This window comes from Leptosomus discolor, chromosome Z (assembly GCF_034619465.1).
Source record: "Leptosomus discolor isolate bLepDis1 chromosome Z, bLepDis1.hap2, whole genome shotgun sequence".
Taxonomy (NCBI): domain Eukaryota; kingdom Metazoa; phylum Chordata; class Aves; order Leptosomiformes; family Leptosomidae; genus Leptosomus; species Leptosomus discolor.
Genome location: NC_141419.1, coordinates 71,667,249 through 71,684,202, shown reverse-complemented (window position 1 = coordinate 71,684,202; position 16,954 = coordinate 71,667,249). Strand labels below are relative to the sequence as shown.

At 39.4% G+C, this 16,954-nt stretch overlaps 1 protein-coding gene across 1 annotated transcript; it reads right to left on the bottom strand.

Moving 5' to 3' along the window:
* Positions 1-1,766: 1,766 nt before the first annotated feature.
* On the bottom strand, positions 1,767-15,398 carry ELOVL7 (ELOVL fatty acid elongase 7). The gene is made up of 7 exons (XM_086479783.1): positions 15,335-15,398; positions 12,853-13,043; positions 11,013-11,093; positions 10,540-10,596; positions 5,623-5,728; positions 2,662-2,798; positions 1,767-1,970 (listed from the first exon to the last, which is right to left on the bottom strand). The coding sequence occupies exons 1-7, from the start codon at positions 15,396-15,398 to the stop codon at positions 1,767-1,769; spliced, it is 840 nt and encodes a 279-aa protein (XP_086335909.1).
* Between the last annotated feature and the right edge of the window lie 1,556 nt (positions 15,399-16,954).

Genomic DNA, 16,954 nt, shown 5'->3' with positions numbered 1-16,954 from the left:
TGCAGGGGTCACAATATACATCTCAAACCATCCAAATCCTTTCTGGGATCTAATTTCAATCTGTCATGACAGTGGATATCTACAGGAATCAAATAGTGGAAAGACAAAATATAAATTTTTTTATTTGTTTTATAAAGAAGACTGCAAATTATTTCTTACAAGATTACATAGAAATCACATCCAAGATAAAGTTTAAATTCTTTTAGCATTAACAGTGCACCATAAATGGCAGTATCCCCATAAAAGTGTTCAGGTAGCAAAACTTACGTTCTTGGAATTGTACAGGGAGGCAATTAAAACCTTCCCTGAAGTCTTCGGTATTCAAAAACCACACAGATCAGACAAAGCACAAAGCAAATATCACAAACTGCTTTTCTGTTAGTAGTGAACGTAGTAGAAAACAGTACTTTTAATGGTAACATTAAATTAAACACCTTTAACTCCTCATTTACAGGTCTGTTGCATGCACCAATTCCTTAATAAACTCATACAGTGCAAATGCAACTTGCATACAAATAGCTAGGTCCTTTGATTTCTATACTCATGTGACCCTAACAATCTCCCTAATCATGGAAAACAACATACTGGTTAATTCTACCCAGACTGGAGTCGTGCTTAGTCACTGCTGCTTGCCCCACTCTCAGCAGCTCAAAGAATGGCACGTATCTTTTTGCCTAGTTCCGGACAAGGTAATCAGTGCTATTAATGGAGAAACTTTAACCTTGAGTTGTCAAAAACAAACCATAAAAACCATGAAAAAAACAACGGAAAATATTTCTAGGCATGTATTTCAACAGATAATGGAAATGGAAGAAAATAGAGCACAGTACAATCGTGCTAGCTGACGTTTAGGCTCCAATCAAAAAATACTTTTTTAAAACTTATTTGAGGACTAAGATTCTGGCTATTGAATTACAAGATATTTTTCCCCCCTCTGAATGGCCTAGGCTACCAATATCAAAATATATCCATAGACACATTGAATAATAAGTATATTAGGCTACTTCGGTGAACAAATCAGTAAGATATTTTGATCATTATGCTACAAGACCATTTGGATAATCCTTGAATTAGTAGGTTTCTGACATTTAGAATAATGTTCAAGTGAGTAGAACATGAAATGAATTCAGTTATCTTATTGAAAGACAGTATATCCCAAAATCTATGATCTTCAAACAAAACGCCATACCTTGACAGATTAGCATACATTCCTTTCTTTAGAGTAATATAGTTTGTAAACATATGTAACAATCTTTATGTATTAACTATATTAATAATAAGCTTTAGACTCTATAAACAGAACTTATTAAGGATTCCTTCTTTTAATAAAATGCAGCTGACAGTCTCAGAAACTTGTAACATTTAAGGTGATGTAATTTTTTCCCCTCAGTATTCAAAGTACTCAGTACTTGTCATACACGTCTTTAATTTTCCCAATTAATATCTTTATTTTCACGCATCTTCTACATTGAGATCATCTATCCACTGATTTCTTATAGGATTAACATTAACAAGTTGTTGAAAAACTGCCTTTTTTCTTTTTCCTTTTTTTTTTTTTTTTTTAAATCAGAGATCCACACTGCTCCCCCCATCCCCCAAATTCTGAATCCCAAATAACTTACGGTAAAAATACAAATTCTGTTTTGGAAGAAAACATACAAAATATACACCGTGTAGTGTGTGCACCTAAATAGCTTGATTGTCAAGTAGTGCAAGTTTCCCCTTTGACATATACACTTTTTTGGTTTTAGAGATGAGAGTTTGTTTCACTGATCTTTGCTGATCCCATTTCTTGCCATCTTTGGTAGTCTTTGTCCCTTCGTGTAAGCGTGGTACCAGAAATGGAGAAACAAGACTAAAAACATAAAGCCATATAGCCAAATAATAAACATGAAAATTGGATACTGGTATGGACAATCATCCATGACATAGATTTGTCCTATATGGCCTGTAACCATAATAAACTGGACCTAGAAGAAAAAGGTGAAAAAAAATAAATACTTTTTCAATAAATTACAACCTTACTACAGAAGTTTATAAAGATTCAGCATAACTTGCACACAGAAAAACAGAAAGTGGGGGGTGGGGGCTTTTTAAAATTATATAGACGCACCTTTAGAGCCCCTCTCCCAAAATGTTACTCCACTGAAAAACACTTTCACAGAGTAAAGAAAGAGAAGTCCTGGGACAAACTGAATTACAAGCAGCACTGAGAAACCCACAGTAGGAGAATGGGAGCCTGCTCTGGCAAGTTCAGAGAAGAAGGAAGCTGGCAGACAGTGTTTGACAGATGTTTGATGAACGGGAGGGTCTTTAGAAAATTTTCCAGAAAAAAACAAAAAGGGAGCCATTACAGGATTGGTGAACATAAATTCCCACTTTCCCCGCATGCTAACGTGTGACACAAAGGTCCGCAGGTCCCAAAAACCTATTTAATAGAGGATTTAAAAAAAAAAATTTCACATGAACTCCAAGTTAATAATCCACTGGTAGTGCCTCCAAGACAAAAAGACTTTAATAAGTTATAAATATTCAAGCTAAATTGTTCAGAGTTACACATGGTTACATGAACTATTCCCTTAACATTAGACCTAGTGTAAGTCTGTGTCAGTCACAATCAGCTTTCTGAGAGGTGTTTATGTCAAAGAGAAAGTTACTCACGAGTTGTATAGTTGTCATGTATTTTTTCCACCACAAATATTTATGATAGGCTGGTCCCAAAGAACAGATTCCATAATAAGTGTACATGACAACATGGACAATACAGTTCAGCAAAGCATGAAATGTTCCTAAACCACCTGTAGAAAAAAACCCAACATAATAGTATTATTGCATCAGGTATTTAAAAAGCCACTTCAGGTCCTAGTATTTGTTTTGAGTTGGGGTAGAAAACACACATACCACAAAACCTACAGACTTTGATTAACCCTCAGGGCATTTAACCTGAATTGGATTGACACCAATTCTGAGGGATCATATCAGTTTCCTTTCTCAAAAAAGGCTTATCTAAGCATTTCCAGAACAGCAATAAAACCTATCTGATCTAATTATCTGTAAAAGGTTTTAGCAGAATTTTTTGTTCTTAGGGTTATTTTTTAATTGTTTTTTAATAAAACATACACATGATGGAGACGCAGAAAATTTAGTAGCAACAGTGTTCTTCCTGTTTTACACCTCTTTGCTAGACGTCATGATGAACTTTGCAAAGCGCTGGAGGAAATGCACTAATAGTCTCCCCAACAACGATTTCTGGATTCCCAGGGAAAGAATCAGTTTCAGAGAGTAAGTTTTTGGAATCACAACCTAAGCAAGGGTCTCACAAATCCATCATCCATCTCAAACGCATACAAACAGTGAAAAGGAAACCTAAGGCCAAGTAGCCCCATTTAGGGCAAACTCATGACTGAAAGTGGTAAGATACAAACATTTCACAAAGCAAGTACAGAAATACTTCATCTTCCATTGGATCAACTGTGGAGTTAGATGGTCCTACTCAAAGTAATTTTATTTTAATGAACACAAGAAATTACAGGTAAAAATGATCCAAGAAGTGGCAGACAGCAAAGTATTTTTAAGAGAAATATGGTTACGAAAATGCTGAGCATCAGGAAGAAAACAAGATGACATAAAAGCAGACATTTAGTGAGGAAAAAAGCCAATTTTCCATTAAGAACCATTCAAGTTAAAAATAAAACGTATTTTGTGATTTTAGTAGCTCACGCTAATCTTCCAGCTTGATAGATTATAACTCCTCCAGCTGTGATTGCAAACTTTCTTTGAAACTTAGCTATTTGTATTTTTAGAAATAATTTGAGTGTTCTTACAGTTCAAATGTACATACTTTTTTTGGCTTCCACAGTGAACATTCAGAAGAAAAAACAAATAGTTAAAGCAGAGAAAAAAAAGAAAACAAACTAATCAACAGTACAAAAATATGCTCCAAAAAGCAACACCATAGATAAACACCATTTTACAATTCCATGTTTATATATCAGAGAAGAATCAGCACCTCCATTCAAACCCATTGTTTTTTTAAAAACAGGTTGAGAACTTGATCAATGCCACTATTTAGAAGGACAAACAATGATGAAACTGAATAGAAGGTAATCATCAGCAGGACTGAAATTCTTAGAAAAAAGATTTAGGTTAACAGAACAATATTTGGAAAGATTAGTATGAAGATAAGCAATAGAGTTGTAGGAATAAACACAGCTCTGCATGAATATGAGGGGCTATTATTAGTAGAGGGCAAAACAGTTCTTGCATGCTTTGCTGAAAGTATTTGTCAAATTATCACATGGGAAATTTGAATCTGAAGCAAAATCAGAAGCCTGTAGCTAGAATACTGATCTGATGTCAAGATAAAAGGCAGAAAGTTAATCAGCTATAAATGGAAACTTTTCAAGGTTGAAGAGGAAGGACTGTTACTTGCTGGGTTGTTTGGGTTGTTTTTTTTTTTTTTTTCAAATCTATAAACACACTGAACTGTATGCTGAGAAATTATTCACAATTTCATCATTAACTTAAAACACCAGTTAATCAGCAACATATGAGAAAGACATGATCAAGACACCAGCTTCCTAATAACAGAAACTCAAAAAATATAGCAGAAGTATATCCTTCTATACACTAGGAAAAATCTGCACACTGGACATGTTCAAAGGATCCCATACACAATTTTCCAGACTGCTTCCAGGTCTTATTTTTATATTCATAAAACGGGTACTAACTGATTTAATAATCAATGATTCTCTTCAAATTCGTCACTGGGAGAAAAAAAACATGCCAGAGAATGAGCGAAGAAATGTGTAAACCCCCCGATATTTCTCAGTAGACACTCCTAAAAAACCCCACACCCTCCTAGAGATGGACTACTAAATGACTGTGCATTTCTCCACTGTGTACTTATCAGGCTATTCTCATGCAAGCTATATTTATTAGTGGTGCACACTAATAATATAGCATAGGAAGATGCATGCAGAGACACAGAGCAGGAAAGAAGAAAGTGAAAGTAAGGTAGAAGTGCATAAAGACTTCAAATTCAGTACAATCCAAATAAGTTTATGTAATAAGTAAAGTCCAGAAAATATTTCTGTAGTTTTGTGAAAGCTGAGGTATTAGATACAAATAAACGCAAATTACGCTACCTAAAGCCAGCAGAAATAACTACAAAGCCTGACCAATTTCTTAAGCAGGTAAAAAAAATGAGAACAGTCTTTCCCTCCAACTCAGTTCTTACCTTTCAGAGGGACAAAAGGCTTTGAAGTAGTTCCAACAGTTATCTGCCTCATACATCTCCCCTAGCACTTCTGATTTTGCAGTCACATCTCTTTTTCTTGTAATAATGAATGCTCCTTGCTTACACATAGCTCTCTCCTCTGCATACTCCCCCCAGCCCCCATGAGAAAGCAACACTGCAGAAAATGCTATCAAATAGGAAAAATGAGTACTCTCCACCCATTTAAATAATTCTGGTGATCTCAGATCTTTCATGAAATACTGCAAATAACATTTTAAAACATTGATGTCTGCAAGATTTTTAATTCTGTTCTTTAAATATTTATGTCTAGCATAGTTAGCTTTTACTACCAGAAGATATGTACAACTTAAACTCTCCACTACCTGCAGCAAATTTGACTCCAAACCACCAGGTCCATGGCATGATGGAATGATGAAAGACATGCAGGAATGTAACTTGGCTGTTTTTCTTACGCAGCACAAAAAATATCTGAAACAGATTTTTAATGAACAGAATGTTACAGGGGATAATCAAGCTCAACATACAGAAAACTGTGTGCATCAGTGCTGGCTGCTCACTACTATACATTCAAAAATTCTTCACAGTTGGAATCTTGGGAGAAGGGGGGAAACTGAGGCTCTGGATATGCAGACTAGTTTCAAAAAAAAATTAATCAGTGTGTAAAAATCCCCTCTGTGGAGTCTCAAAAGCCAGAAGCTTTGAAAGTAAGTGTCTGAGGCTGAGCCATCCCCTATCTGTGCAACAGACAGTGTAAGATGGACTTGCATAGATTGAGAAGTATATAGAAGCATCAGATTTTAAGTCTCCTGAACTACTAATGCAAGGCCATTTGAGAAAATTATCCACAGGACTAGCAACAGACAGACAGTAGAAAATACTAAGTTGGAGAAATAGCACTTTATTATAAACACTGACTTAGCTACCCTTGGAAAAAGGCAAAATTGGACAGAATATGTACGCATTCTTAATCAATATTGACAGGACATTATTTTAAAGGACAGACATCAAGGGAAGTGTTAAGGGAAGACAGGGCAAGAAAACTGTCTAAGGAGAAGTCAGGTCATGCAAAGGGTAGTATCAGATGGCAAACAAGTGCAAACAGAAGAAAAACAGTCTGGTGTGCCAGGAAAAACATTTGGAAACAGCTGACTTAAATACAGGTAAGAAATTACTTTTGCAATAAAGCCAAAAAGCTGCTAAGAAACAGGTACCTGATTGTGTGGATTTAAACAAAACAAATTTTTTAAAAAAGAATTTGTCAGGCCCAGGACTAATTAAAAAGGAGCAGTCTAACCAGTGGGTAGTAAAGGTAAAATAGAAGACTAAACTTGTCAGGCTTTTCCAGTTTCAGCATTCCTGGCACTTCCATTACCATTCCACTTAGCTCAGTCAGTGAGATCTTCCAGTGTTGAATCATGAGTATTTGCAGATGAAAGGGTGTAGAACATCCTAACTGTTCATGAGTCAGCTCCTGAATCACCACCATTGTGCCCCACACAACGGGGCAAATGAAACTGCAGCTGATTCCAACACTCAGAAGTTGGTTTGAAAATAGCTAAACCAACCCTACTAAGTGTTGGTCTCTGGAAGAGGTGAGGGCAGATGGCTGCTGGCAGTGAACAAAGTCTGCATTTGCTTCAATGCATTGCTGCTCAGACTTTCTTTGAAACAGGTTAGAGTGCCAGCCTGATATCAAACACATCTACAGTCATGACCTCCAAGGCATACACAGGAACTTAGAGCAGGTAGGTATGGCAATTTATGCTGTATTCAGAGCTGCTGATGCAAATACTCCAAATGTGGAAGATAAAATCTGAAGATGACATGGAAAAAAAAAAATCAGCATGATCAATACTGTTGTTTTATCTGTGGTGTTGAGAAAAGCCTTGCCATAGCACAACAGGTTACTGTATTCAGCAGTTAAACAGAGAAGTTATCAGGGCTTCCTAAATTCTTAAATGTGTGTTTCCTCATTAACATTTTTCCTAATAATCAAGTAATGACAGTGTAACAGGACAATAGATGAGACATGGTGGGACAGCTCACATGACTGGAGTGTGGTCATGGATGGCTCCGTCCTCTTCAGGAAAGACAGGCCAGCAAGGTGAGGAGGTGGAGTTGCTCTTCACGTGAGAAAGCAACTAGAATGTATGGAGTTCTGGCCAGGGGTGGATGAGAAGTGAGTTGAGAGTTTGTGGGTGAGAATCAAGGGGCAGGCTAGCATGGGAGATAGTGTTATGGGTGTCTATTACAGGCCACCTGATCAGGATGAGGAAGTTGATGAGGCCTTCTACAGGCAGCTGACAGCAGCCTGGCAACCACAGGCTCTGGTACTCATGGGGGATTTTAACTACCCAGACATTTGCTGGGAGGCCTCCACAGCCATTCACAGTCCTGGAGGTTCCGCCAGTGCCTTGATGGTAACTTCTTCATGCAAATGGTGGATGAGCCAACTAGGAGAGGAGCACTGCTAGATCTTATACTCACTAACAAGCAGGGTCTGGTTGAAGCAGTGAAGGTTGAGGGCAGCCTTGCCTGCAGTGACCATGAGATGGTGGAGTTCAGGATCTTGTGCGGTAGGAACAGAATACCAAGCAGGATCACAACCCTGGACATCAGCAGGGCCAACTTTGGCCCTTTCAAGCAATTGCTGGGGGAAATCCCACGGAACAGGGTACTAGAAGGTAAAGGGCCCAAGATGGTTTATATTCAAGGACAACTTTTTCCAAGCTCAAGATCAGAGCATCCCAGTGGGTAAGAAATCGAGAAAGGGAGCCAGGAGACCCGCATGGTTAAGCAGGGAACTGATGGGCAAACTCAAGTGGAAGAAAAGAGTCTATAGATCTTGGAAGGAAGGGATGGCCACTTGGGAGGACTATAAGACTGTTGTCAGAAGATGTAGGGAGGTAACAAGGAAAGCAATGCCCTCCTTGGAGTTAAACCTTGCAAGGGAGGTCAAGGGCAGCAGAAAGGGCTTCTTCAAATACATTGCAGACAAAATTGACACTGGAGGCATTGTAGGCCCACTGTTGAATGAGGCGGTGCCCTGGTGACAGAGCATACAAAGAAGGCGGTGTTACTGAACGCCTTCATTGCCTCTGTCTATACCGCTGGAGACTGTCCTCAGGAGTTCCAGACCCCTGAGGCCCCAGAGGAAGCCAGGATAAAGGAGGAGTTTGCCTGGGTTGATGAGGACTGGGTTAGGGATCAATTAAGCAATCTGGACATACATAAATCCATGGGCCCTGATGGGATGCACCCGCGGGTGCTGAGGGAGCTGGTGGAAGTCATCGCTACACCAGTCTCCATCATCTTTGGTAAGTTGTGGGGAACAGGAGAGGTGCCTCAGGACTGGAGGAAGGCAAATGTCACTCTAGTCTTCAAAAAGGGCAGAAAGGAGGACCCAAGTAACTGCAGACCAGTCAGCCTCACCTCCATCCCTGGAAAGGTGATGGAACAACTTATCCTCGGTGCTGTCTCTAGGCATATCAAAGATAAGAGGGTCATTAGGAGCAGTGAACATGGCTTCACCAAGGGGAAATCATGTTTGACCAACCTGATGGCTGTTTATGAAGACTTAACCAGCTGGACAGATGATGGTAGTGCAGTGGATGTGGTTTATCTTGATTTCAGTAAAGCCTCTGACACCCTCTCTCACAGCATCCTCGCAGCTAAACTGAGGAAGTGTGGTCTGGATGATCAGGTAGTGAGGTGGGTCGTGAATTGGTTGAAGGAAAGAAGTCAGAGAGTTGTTGTCAATGGGACAGAGTCTAGTTGGAGGCCTGTATCTAGTGGAGCCCCTCAGGGGTTGGTACTGGGACCAGTACTATTCAATATATTCATCCATGACCTGGATGAGGCAATAGAGTGCACTGTCAGCAAGTTTGCTGATGACACAAAGCTGGGAGGAGTGGCTGACGCACCAGAAGGCTGTGCTGCCATTCAGCGAGACCTGGACAGGCTGGAGAGCTGGATGGGGAGAAATTTAATGAAATACAGCAAGGGCAAGTGTAGAGTCTTGCCTCTGGGAAAGAACAACCCCATGTACCAGTATAGGCTGGGGACTGAGCTGTTAGAGAGCAGCGTAGGGGAAAGGGACCTGGGGGTCCTGGTGGGCAGCAGGGCGGCCATAAGCCAGCAAGGTGCCCTCGTGGCCAAGAAGGCCAATGGCCTCCTGGGGTGTATTAGAAGGGATCTGGTCAGGAGGTCGAGAGAGGTTCTCCTCCCCCTCTGCTCTGCCGTGGTGAGACCACATGGGGAATAGTGTGTCCAGTTCTGGGCCCCTCAGTTCAAGAAGGACAGGGAACTGCTTGAAAGAGTTCAGCACAGAGCCACAGAGATGGTTAAGGGGGTGGAACATCTCCCTTGTGATGAAAGGCTGAGGGAGCTGGGGCTCTTTAGCTTGGGGAAGAAGAGACTGAGGGGTGACCGCATTAATGTTTATCAATACGTAAAGGGCGAGTGTCAGGAGGATGGAGCCGGGCTCTTCTCGGTGATGGCCAATGACAGAAAAAGGGGCAACGGGTGCAAGCTGGAGCACAGGAGGTTCCACCTTAACATAAGGAAAACCTTTTTCACTGTGAGGGTGACAGAGCACTGGAACAGGCTGCCCAGGGAGGTTGTGGAGTCTCCTTCTCTGGAGACATTCAAAACCCGCCTGGATGTGTTCCTGTGTGACCTACTCTGGGTGTTCCTGCTCTGGCAGCGGGGTTGGACTAGATGGTCTTTCGAGGTGCCTTCCAACCCCTAACATTCTGTGATTCTGTGAAGAGATAATAAGGGTGAACACCTTGACAGTATTCCAGTAATTGAAAAGTGGAGGGCTAAAGAAAAAGCAATTTATGCCCCCAGCCCCCAACAGCACCAGTTCTCCCACTGTGAAAAGGAATCACAGAATGGTAGGGGTTTGGAAGGACCTCTGAAGATCATCTAGTCCAAACCCCCTGCTAAAGCAAGTTCACCTAGAGCAGGCACACAGGATTGTGACTGTGACTAGGCAGGTTTTGAATATCTCTAGGGAAGGAGACTCCACAACCTCTCTGGACAGCCTGTTCCAGTACACTGTCACTCTCAAAATAAAGAAGTTTTTCCTCATGTTCAGATGGAACTTCCTATGCTCTGGTTTGTGCTCGTTGCCCCTTCTCCTGTCACTGGGCATCACTGAAAAGAGCCTGGGCCCATCCTCTTGACACTCACCCTTTAGATAGTATATTTACACGTAGGAAACATTTAGATATAGGAAACATCACTACTTCTTTTATTAGACTACAAATACTTACAGTGTCTAATAACTCAATGAACTTGGAAAAGTAGTAAAGCCAACAAGTTCGTACCATCTGCAATAATAAAAACCAGAAATTGTCAAATCATAATAGTCATAAACAAAATTAAGCAGTTGCATGAAAAGTAACTAACTATATAAAGGAAAATATTGGGACAAGTAAGTGGTGCCACAAGGTCAATGGAAATATTTAAATGTACAGCTTGTTTGTTTTTTCTTTAAAAACACAAAAAAATTTTTAATCCTGAAAGAATTTTAAAACCAAGAAGAATAAGCCAACAAATTATGTTGTTTCTTTCTTTCTCCCAAACAATCAACCCCTCCAGTTAACTGACATGCTCTACATTATGCAAGACGGAATTTCCATTTAGTGCATTCCATTCTACAACAGCGTATTTGGTTGTTCAAAAAGCACTTCTAAAAATAAAGTCAGCGTGGCATAACAATTCGGCTTTGTCTTTGGCAACTTACTCTTAGAGCTGTAGGTGACCTCGAGTAGTCAACGAGATCGCATCGGAATGAGTACCCTGTGGCCCAACCTGACATAAGAAACTGAAGCAAAGAAAAGGGAAAGGCCAAAGTTTTACTTTATGTCTTTGAAAAATTCATTAATTTTGGATTACTTTTGCAATCACTAAGCAGGAGGGGAAAACAATATTAAAAACTTGTGGAATCAGCAACCTTGTTAATTATCTGCCTGTGTGGGCTAGCTACCATAAAATCTTTTGTTGTTGCAGATTAATGAATTTCTAATTCCACACCTATAGACAAGAACTTTCTTCCTACACCCGTTATTTCAGCATTAGTAACTGAAGAGGAGAAACAGCTGCATCCCAAAACCAACGTTAAAACAGCAATTTACTGTGTAAATCAAACCACAAAAATAAATCAAACATTTTGAAAATTTTTGAAAATTGCAATCACAGCAACCATCTTAATACTGAAAAGAAACAAGCAGAGCATCTTAATACTGAAAGAAAACCAGCACAACATAAAAATATGGCTTGATATCATTAAAGACAAGGATGAATCAATACACACTGTATTTTTTTCTATCATAGTTTCTAAAATTTTGCTTAGTTAAACTGCATGATTCAATTACTGTTTCACTGATATGAGCGATGAGAAGCTAAGGTTTACAATTGAGAGCACACGCATGACCAAAGGACTGTATATAATAAATATAATTTAATCTTTTCTCTGGGAATATACTAAAGCTCGGACAAGAGCAGCATTGATAATATTACACTTCGCTCATTCCCCTGACAGCTACTAGGACTTCTGTATCTTATATCTGTTTATAAAGTACTTCTCATCCATTGACCATCATCATCCACTCGTGCACGATAGGAGGTTCATCTCTCAACAGATGGAGGGGTTTAGGTTAGATAACTGCCTGAAAGAATCAGCTGCTTAAATAAAACAAAATTTGAAACACCACCAAGACAGCAAAATACTAAAGCACCCACCAAATGGCTTGATTCCAAAGAGGGAAAGAATCAGCTTTTTGCTGAGCACCAGACAATAGAAGAAATTCAATCTGTTACACTCTATCCATGCATTCTTTCATGAAATTGTAACATGGAAGTATGGACAGCAAATTAATTGAATGCTCATTATTGTCAGTCACTAACAGAAGTTTAATATTTTTTTTCTTTGAGGGTTATAACCAAAACGAAGCTAGGCATCAAATCACAAAAGGAAGCTTGGCGATTTTTCAAAACAAAGTCTAAATAGCAAAGCATGCATCTTGCCCACCGCTTTCCACACAACAGTCATGACACAAAATAGCTGCTGCTGCACTGCCTTTAGAGTGCTGTTAAAAGAAATGTCAAGCGGTTCACTGCAACTTATGATGAAATTTATGCAAATTGAGCTAACAGAAAGGTATCCTGCCAATTCAGCACAACAATCTGACAACTTTTCATTACCAGTTTGCTAAACTTGAAATAGTCACATTGCCAGATTTAACACAAAGAGGGTCAGTATTAGCATAGTGATGCTTCACCAAGCAAATGTATAAGGCTACCATTCACACAATACTATTGTTAAATATCTACAAGTAATTTTAATTTTGTAAATTACTTATGACAACACATCAAATATTTTACAATCTTTCCTTCTAGGTATGATTTATTCCCTTTTTTTGAGTATCAGCTCAATTAGTTTAGCATACTGCTTGGAGGAATATAATTACAAGAATGAGAATTAACAGTTTTTTTGAGAATTGCAGAGTGGGAATGATATTAATAAAAAGTTATTAGACAGACACAAAATATATAAATACATTACAAATAAAAGCTGTACTTACTTCATAAGTCATATACAAAGAGAGGGCTACCACACTAAAATTATAAAATGCCATTATCTGCCTGAGTTCAAAAGGTTTTTTATTTTCCATGAGTTTAGGTCCCAAGGAAGTGACAAAATAAATGTAGGTTCCAATGATAAAGGTAGTTGGAAAAGGTGAAGACATGAGTGGCCAGCCTTCCAGTCTTGGATCTACAAAAAGGGAAATGGAGGGGGGGAAAAAAAAAATCAGATCTTTCCAGTACTTACTAAATAAGACAGCTACAGAAAGGTACTTAATTCTTAACGGTTTAGATTTTAGTGTCACTGATCATATTTCAGAGTTCATTCACCTCAAATCCATACCACCTGGACAACAAGATTTAGCACCTGTAGGATTCAATGCTTCTTTCTGCATCAGTTCTTCAGAAGAGGAGATGCAGAATCATGATTCTGTCTAGACCTCTCCTTCATGAAAAGTCTGCACTTTCACACATGAACGGGGCTCAGAGGACATCATAGGAAGGCAATGCACAAGCAGATCACTAAGGCTGCGTTTCCATGTGAGACTTCATTCTTCTGGAAAAGTTCAAGACCCAGACAGGGAGTTGCTCCACTTTTCAAGATACTTGAGCTTTATAAGCAGTATGACATTAGACATAGTAAGTATGGAAGTTAGAAGACCTTCTGTCTCAGCAGTTGGTACTCATAGATTAGTACTTGAGGCTTGTGCCTATTCAGTCCAGACACGTCACTACTTTCACAGCACCATCAAGTACACACTTTCATATTACAAGCCTCCAAAGGGCAAAAGTGTTTTAAGTTCCTCTCGTTACCCCAGACAGAAGTGTCGCAGAGAGCCTTCCTCCTATGCACCCCCTGCTCCTGAGGCTGCAGGTACTCTCTCTGAGCTTGAGCAGGATTCCACTGCACCCTTCTGTGGTTCATACTAGAGTCCCAGCTCACCAGAGACTTCCACATTTCTCCATCAGCAGGAGAACTAATACAAACTTCATATATTTTTTAATACATTTTAAAATTTTTTAATAAATTGTCTTTTTGAAGATTAATATGTGAATGACCCCAAACTTAACTATTGACTCAGTAAACTGCTGCTTTCATGGTTTGCTGCTGTATTTTGGGGGTGAAATTATACCACTACAATTTTTGTTAAGTGTTTAATTCATGGCCAAATGTCTTAAGTCAGTGATCTCCAACTCACAGCATTCAAGCAACCTATCTATCCATGAGACCCTCTGATGTTGTTTACAGCCACTGGAAGTTTTAAAAAGAGACCAAGGAGGAAAGCACATTAAAATGCTGCTCACAGCCTGTAATGTGCGTAGTGCTGCTGCCCACATACCAACATGGACTGCAAACCACAGCACTAGGCATCTATGTGTTGCACTGCAAGAGAATCACCAGCTCTTCACAACTGACTGCTTTTTCTTCATCCACCCCTTGCACTGGTACTACCAAAACTTTCCCACTGGTCTTCCCAGCTTGATCCTGAGGAAACCATGTCCCACCACTAACTATGCTTCAAGATGCCAAATACAAGCACTGGTAGGCAGGGAGATTAGAAACTCAAATTCTGAAGTCGTGATCACTGTAGTAGAAATGCTCCATCACTAGCTCCATCCCAATCCACTTCACCCCATGAGTCATACTGATGGAACTCCCTTCTCACTTGCACACTGTGGTTCTACAGAACAGGAAAAATGGGTCTCAGCTACACTGGAAGAGATAAATTAGTATTTTTATTGATCAAACCTTAACTGCTGCTCAGGTTTTCCCCAGGAATAAGATAATCCCTGTCACTACACGCCTACCACAGTGAGGAACACTCAGGGATGCCACTGTGACATGCATTAAGCCCAAACCTGAGACTTTCTCTGTCATTTTTTGGTAAGCATGCAAAACTATGGAACAACAACATTAAAGCAAAGTGTGTTTAATAGCCTCATACCAGCTACAACAAGAGACTAACATTCCTTTTCAAAACAGAACTGTGACAGAGTTAGTTACTCTCAGGATTAATTCCAAGATACTCTTAACTTGTCTGGGTTTTTATTTCTTTCACTTTGCAAAAGCAAAATACAGTAACACCATGTGCTTAGCTCAATTAACTGATAAAATACCATTGGTTGGTAATAATGAAAAAGAGTTAAAGCTTTATGTTCAGCAGCATAGGATAAAACATAAACTATACATTTAGGCTAGCCAGAAACTCTTATAGAATAATCACTGTCTGCACTTTATCTATATATTAGTTTGAGGTTATGCCCATAAACTAGCTGAGTTTTGCTTTTTTCCTTTTTTTCAAAAAGCAGAAACTAGTCTGCTCTTTATAGTTAAAAATGTTAATAGATAACATGGCAAGTCTTAGAAAATTTACTGGAAGGAAAAGCTACTTTAAGTTGATAAATAGCACACCTAGAACACCTATACATTGCTATTCAAAATTATTGAAAGTTAGTAAGTTCTAGATTTAAATGACTCACCGGCATCTTTAATCCATTCATCATACAGTAGTACAGCCTTTGATGTCAGATTGCTGAAGGCCATTTTCACTTGATTAAGATTTTATGATGCTGCCTGCAGGAAAACAAACCAAAACAGAAATACGGATTTTTGTAATGAATAAAATAAAGGTCAGCAAAGTGTTTTGGAAAAGATTTTCAGGAAACAGAATGAAAAAAACAGAGAGGGCTAACAGAGCACCACACGGGAAATACAGATCAGGGAGCATTAGCTGACCACATTGCACTATGCCTGGGGCTAATTTATAGCTGAGCTGTTATGCACAACAATATGATTTTGTAATCTCTACACACCAAACAAGGTGCTTCCACGCCATAAAGCGTTATCTCAAGAAACCACACTGTGGTTAACGGTTACAGTTAAGGGGAAAATATAAATAAGGAGCAGCTGCTTGAATTCATTTTTATTACCATCTCCACTTAAAGTCCAAATCACTCATATATGAAGAATTTCAGCTTTGCAATGTTTACTACTGAAAATTTTAATTTTCTAACTAGGAAGTATATCTAAGGTAGGTGGGAAGGAGGAAAGCTGCCACTATGTCTGCATGCTCCTTTTAAATACAATAATTAGCTATATTTTAGTTAGTATGCAAATCACACTGATGAATCAACTGTTTCCACACCAGGAGCATGAAGTGTCATAGTACCACTGATAATACCATGAACTCACAAGAATTATCCAGCACATCCAGTTTGCATGCAGCACCACCTACATATGTGAATCTTTTCAAAAGTATGCTTACATGAATACTGATTTTTCCTCCAAAATCAAGTATTCATCAGCCCTTCCCTTGCCTCATTCCTTGGAGAAAATATTTATTAAAAATCCCAACACATTTGAAGGGTGCCTCTCCTATTCCCACTCAATGTCTCACTTCACCACATTAGTCCAGGCTGCAGAACACCTGGACAACCAGCTCATTTCCTCTATCTGCCCTTCTGCATCTCCTCCAGGCTAAGCCAACTGCAGGTTTGGAGAGCCAGTTCTGCCCTTGTGACAGTAATGCATCTCTCTCCTCAGATCTCCCTGCTATCATCTTCTCATCTGATTTCACTGCCAGTCAGTTTTCCTGCTCTCATCCTGATGATGTTGTTACTGGAACTCAGACTGGCTAGGTCAACATGCTGACCAAAACCTAAGTAACCTACTGCTTCAAAACATGCTCTCAAAATCCAGAAAATTCTGTGTGGGTGCTACCTCAAAATGAATTGCCATTTTTTAGGGGCTTGGGTGTGTTGATGGACATTTCTTCCCCCTTACAGTGCCATCCTGTCTCATCCTGACAACTGTAACCTCACAAATAGACAATTCTTTTCACTTTACCCGCTTGGCTTGTCAACATTACTTTAACTTTGCATGAGGAGTCAGACAAACATGCTGTTGGTGTTTAAATAGCAACTCATGCCTGCTAGGTATTGAGACCAAAAGCAAGCTTTTCATCTGCAACCAGATTTTTCCAATAGATTGTGTCTGCTTGTAGTAGCAAGGCAGCAGATGAAAATAGCAAAACCTCACATCTCCGAACTGTGCCACACTGATTTGTCCCACCTCTCCTGACCCCACAACTCACAACTCTC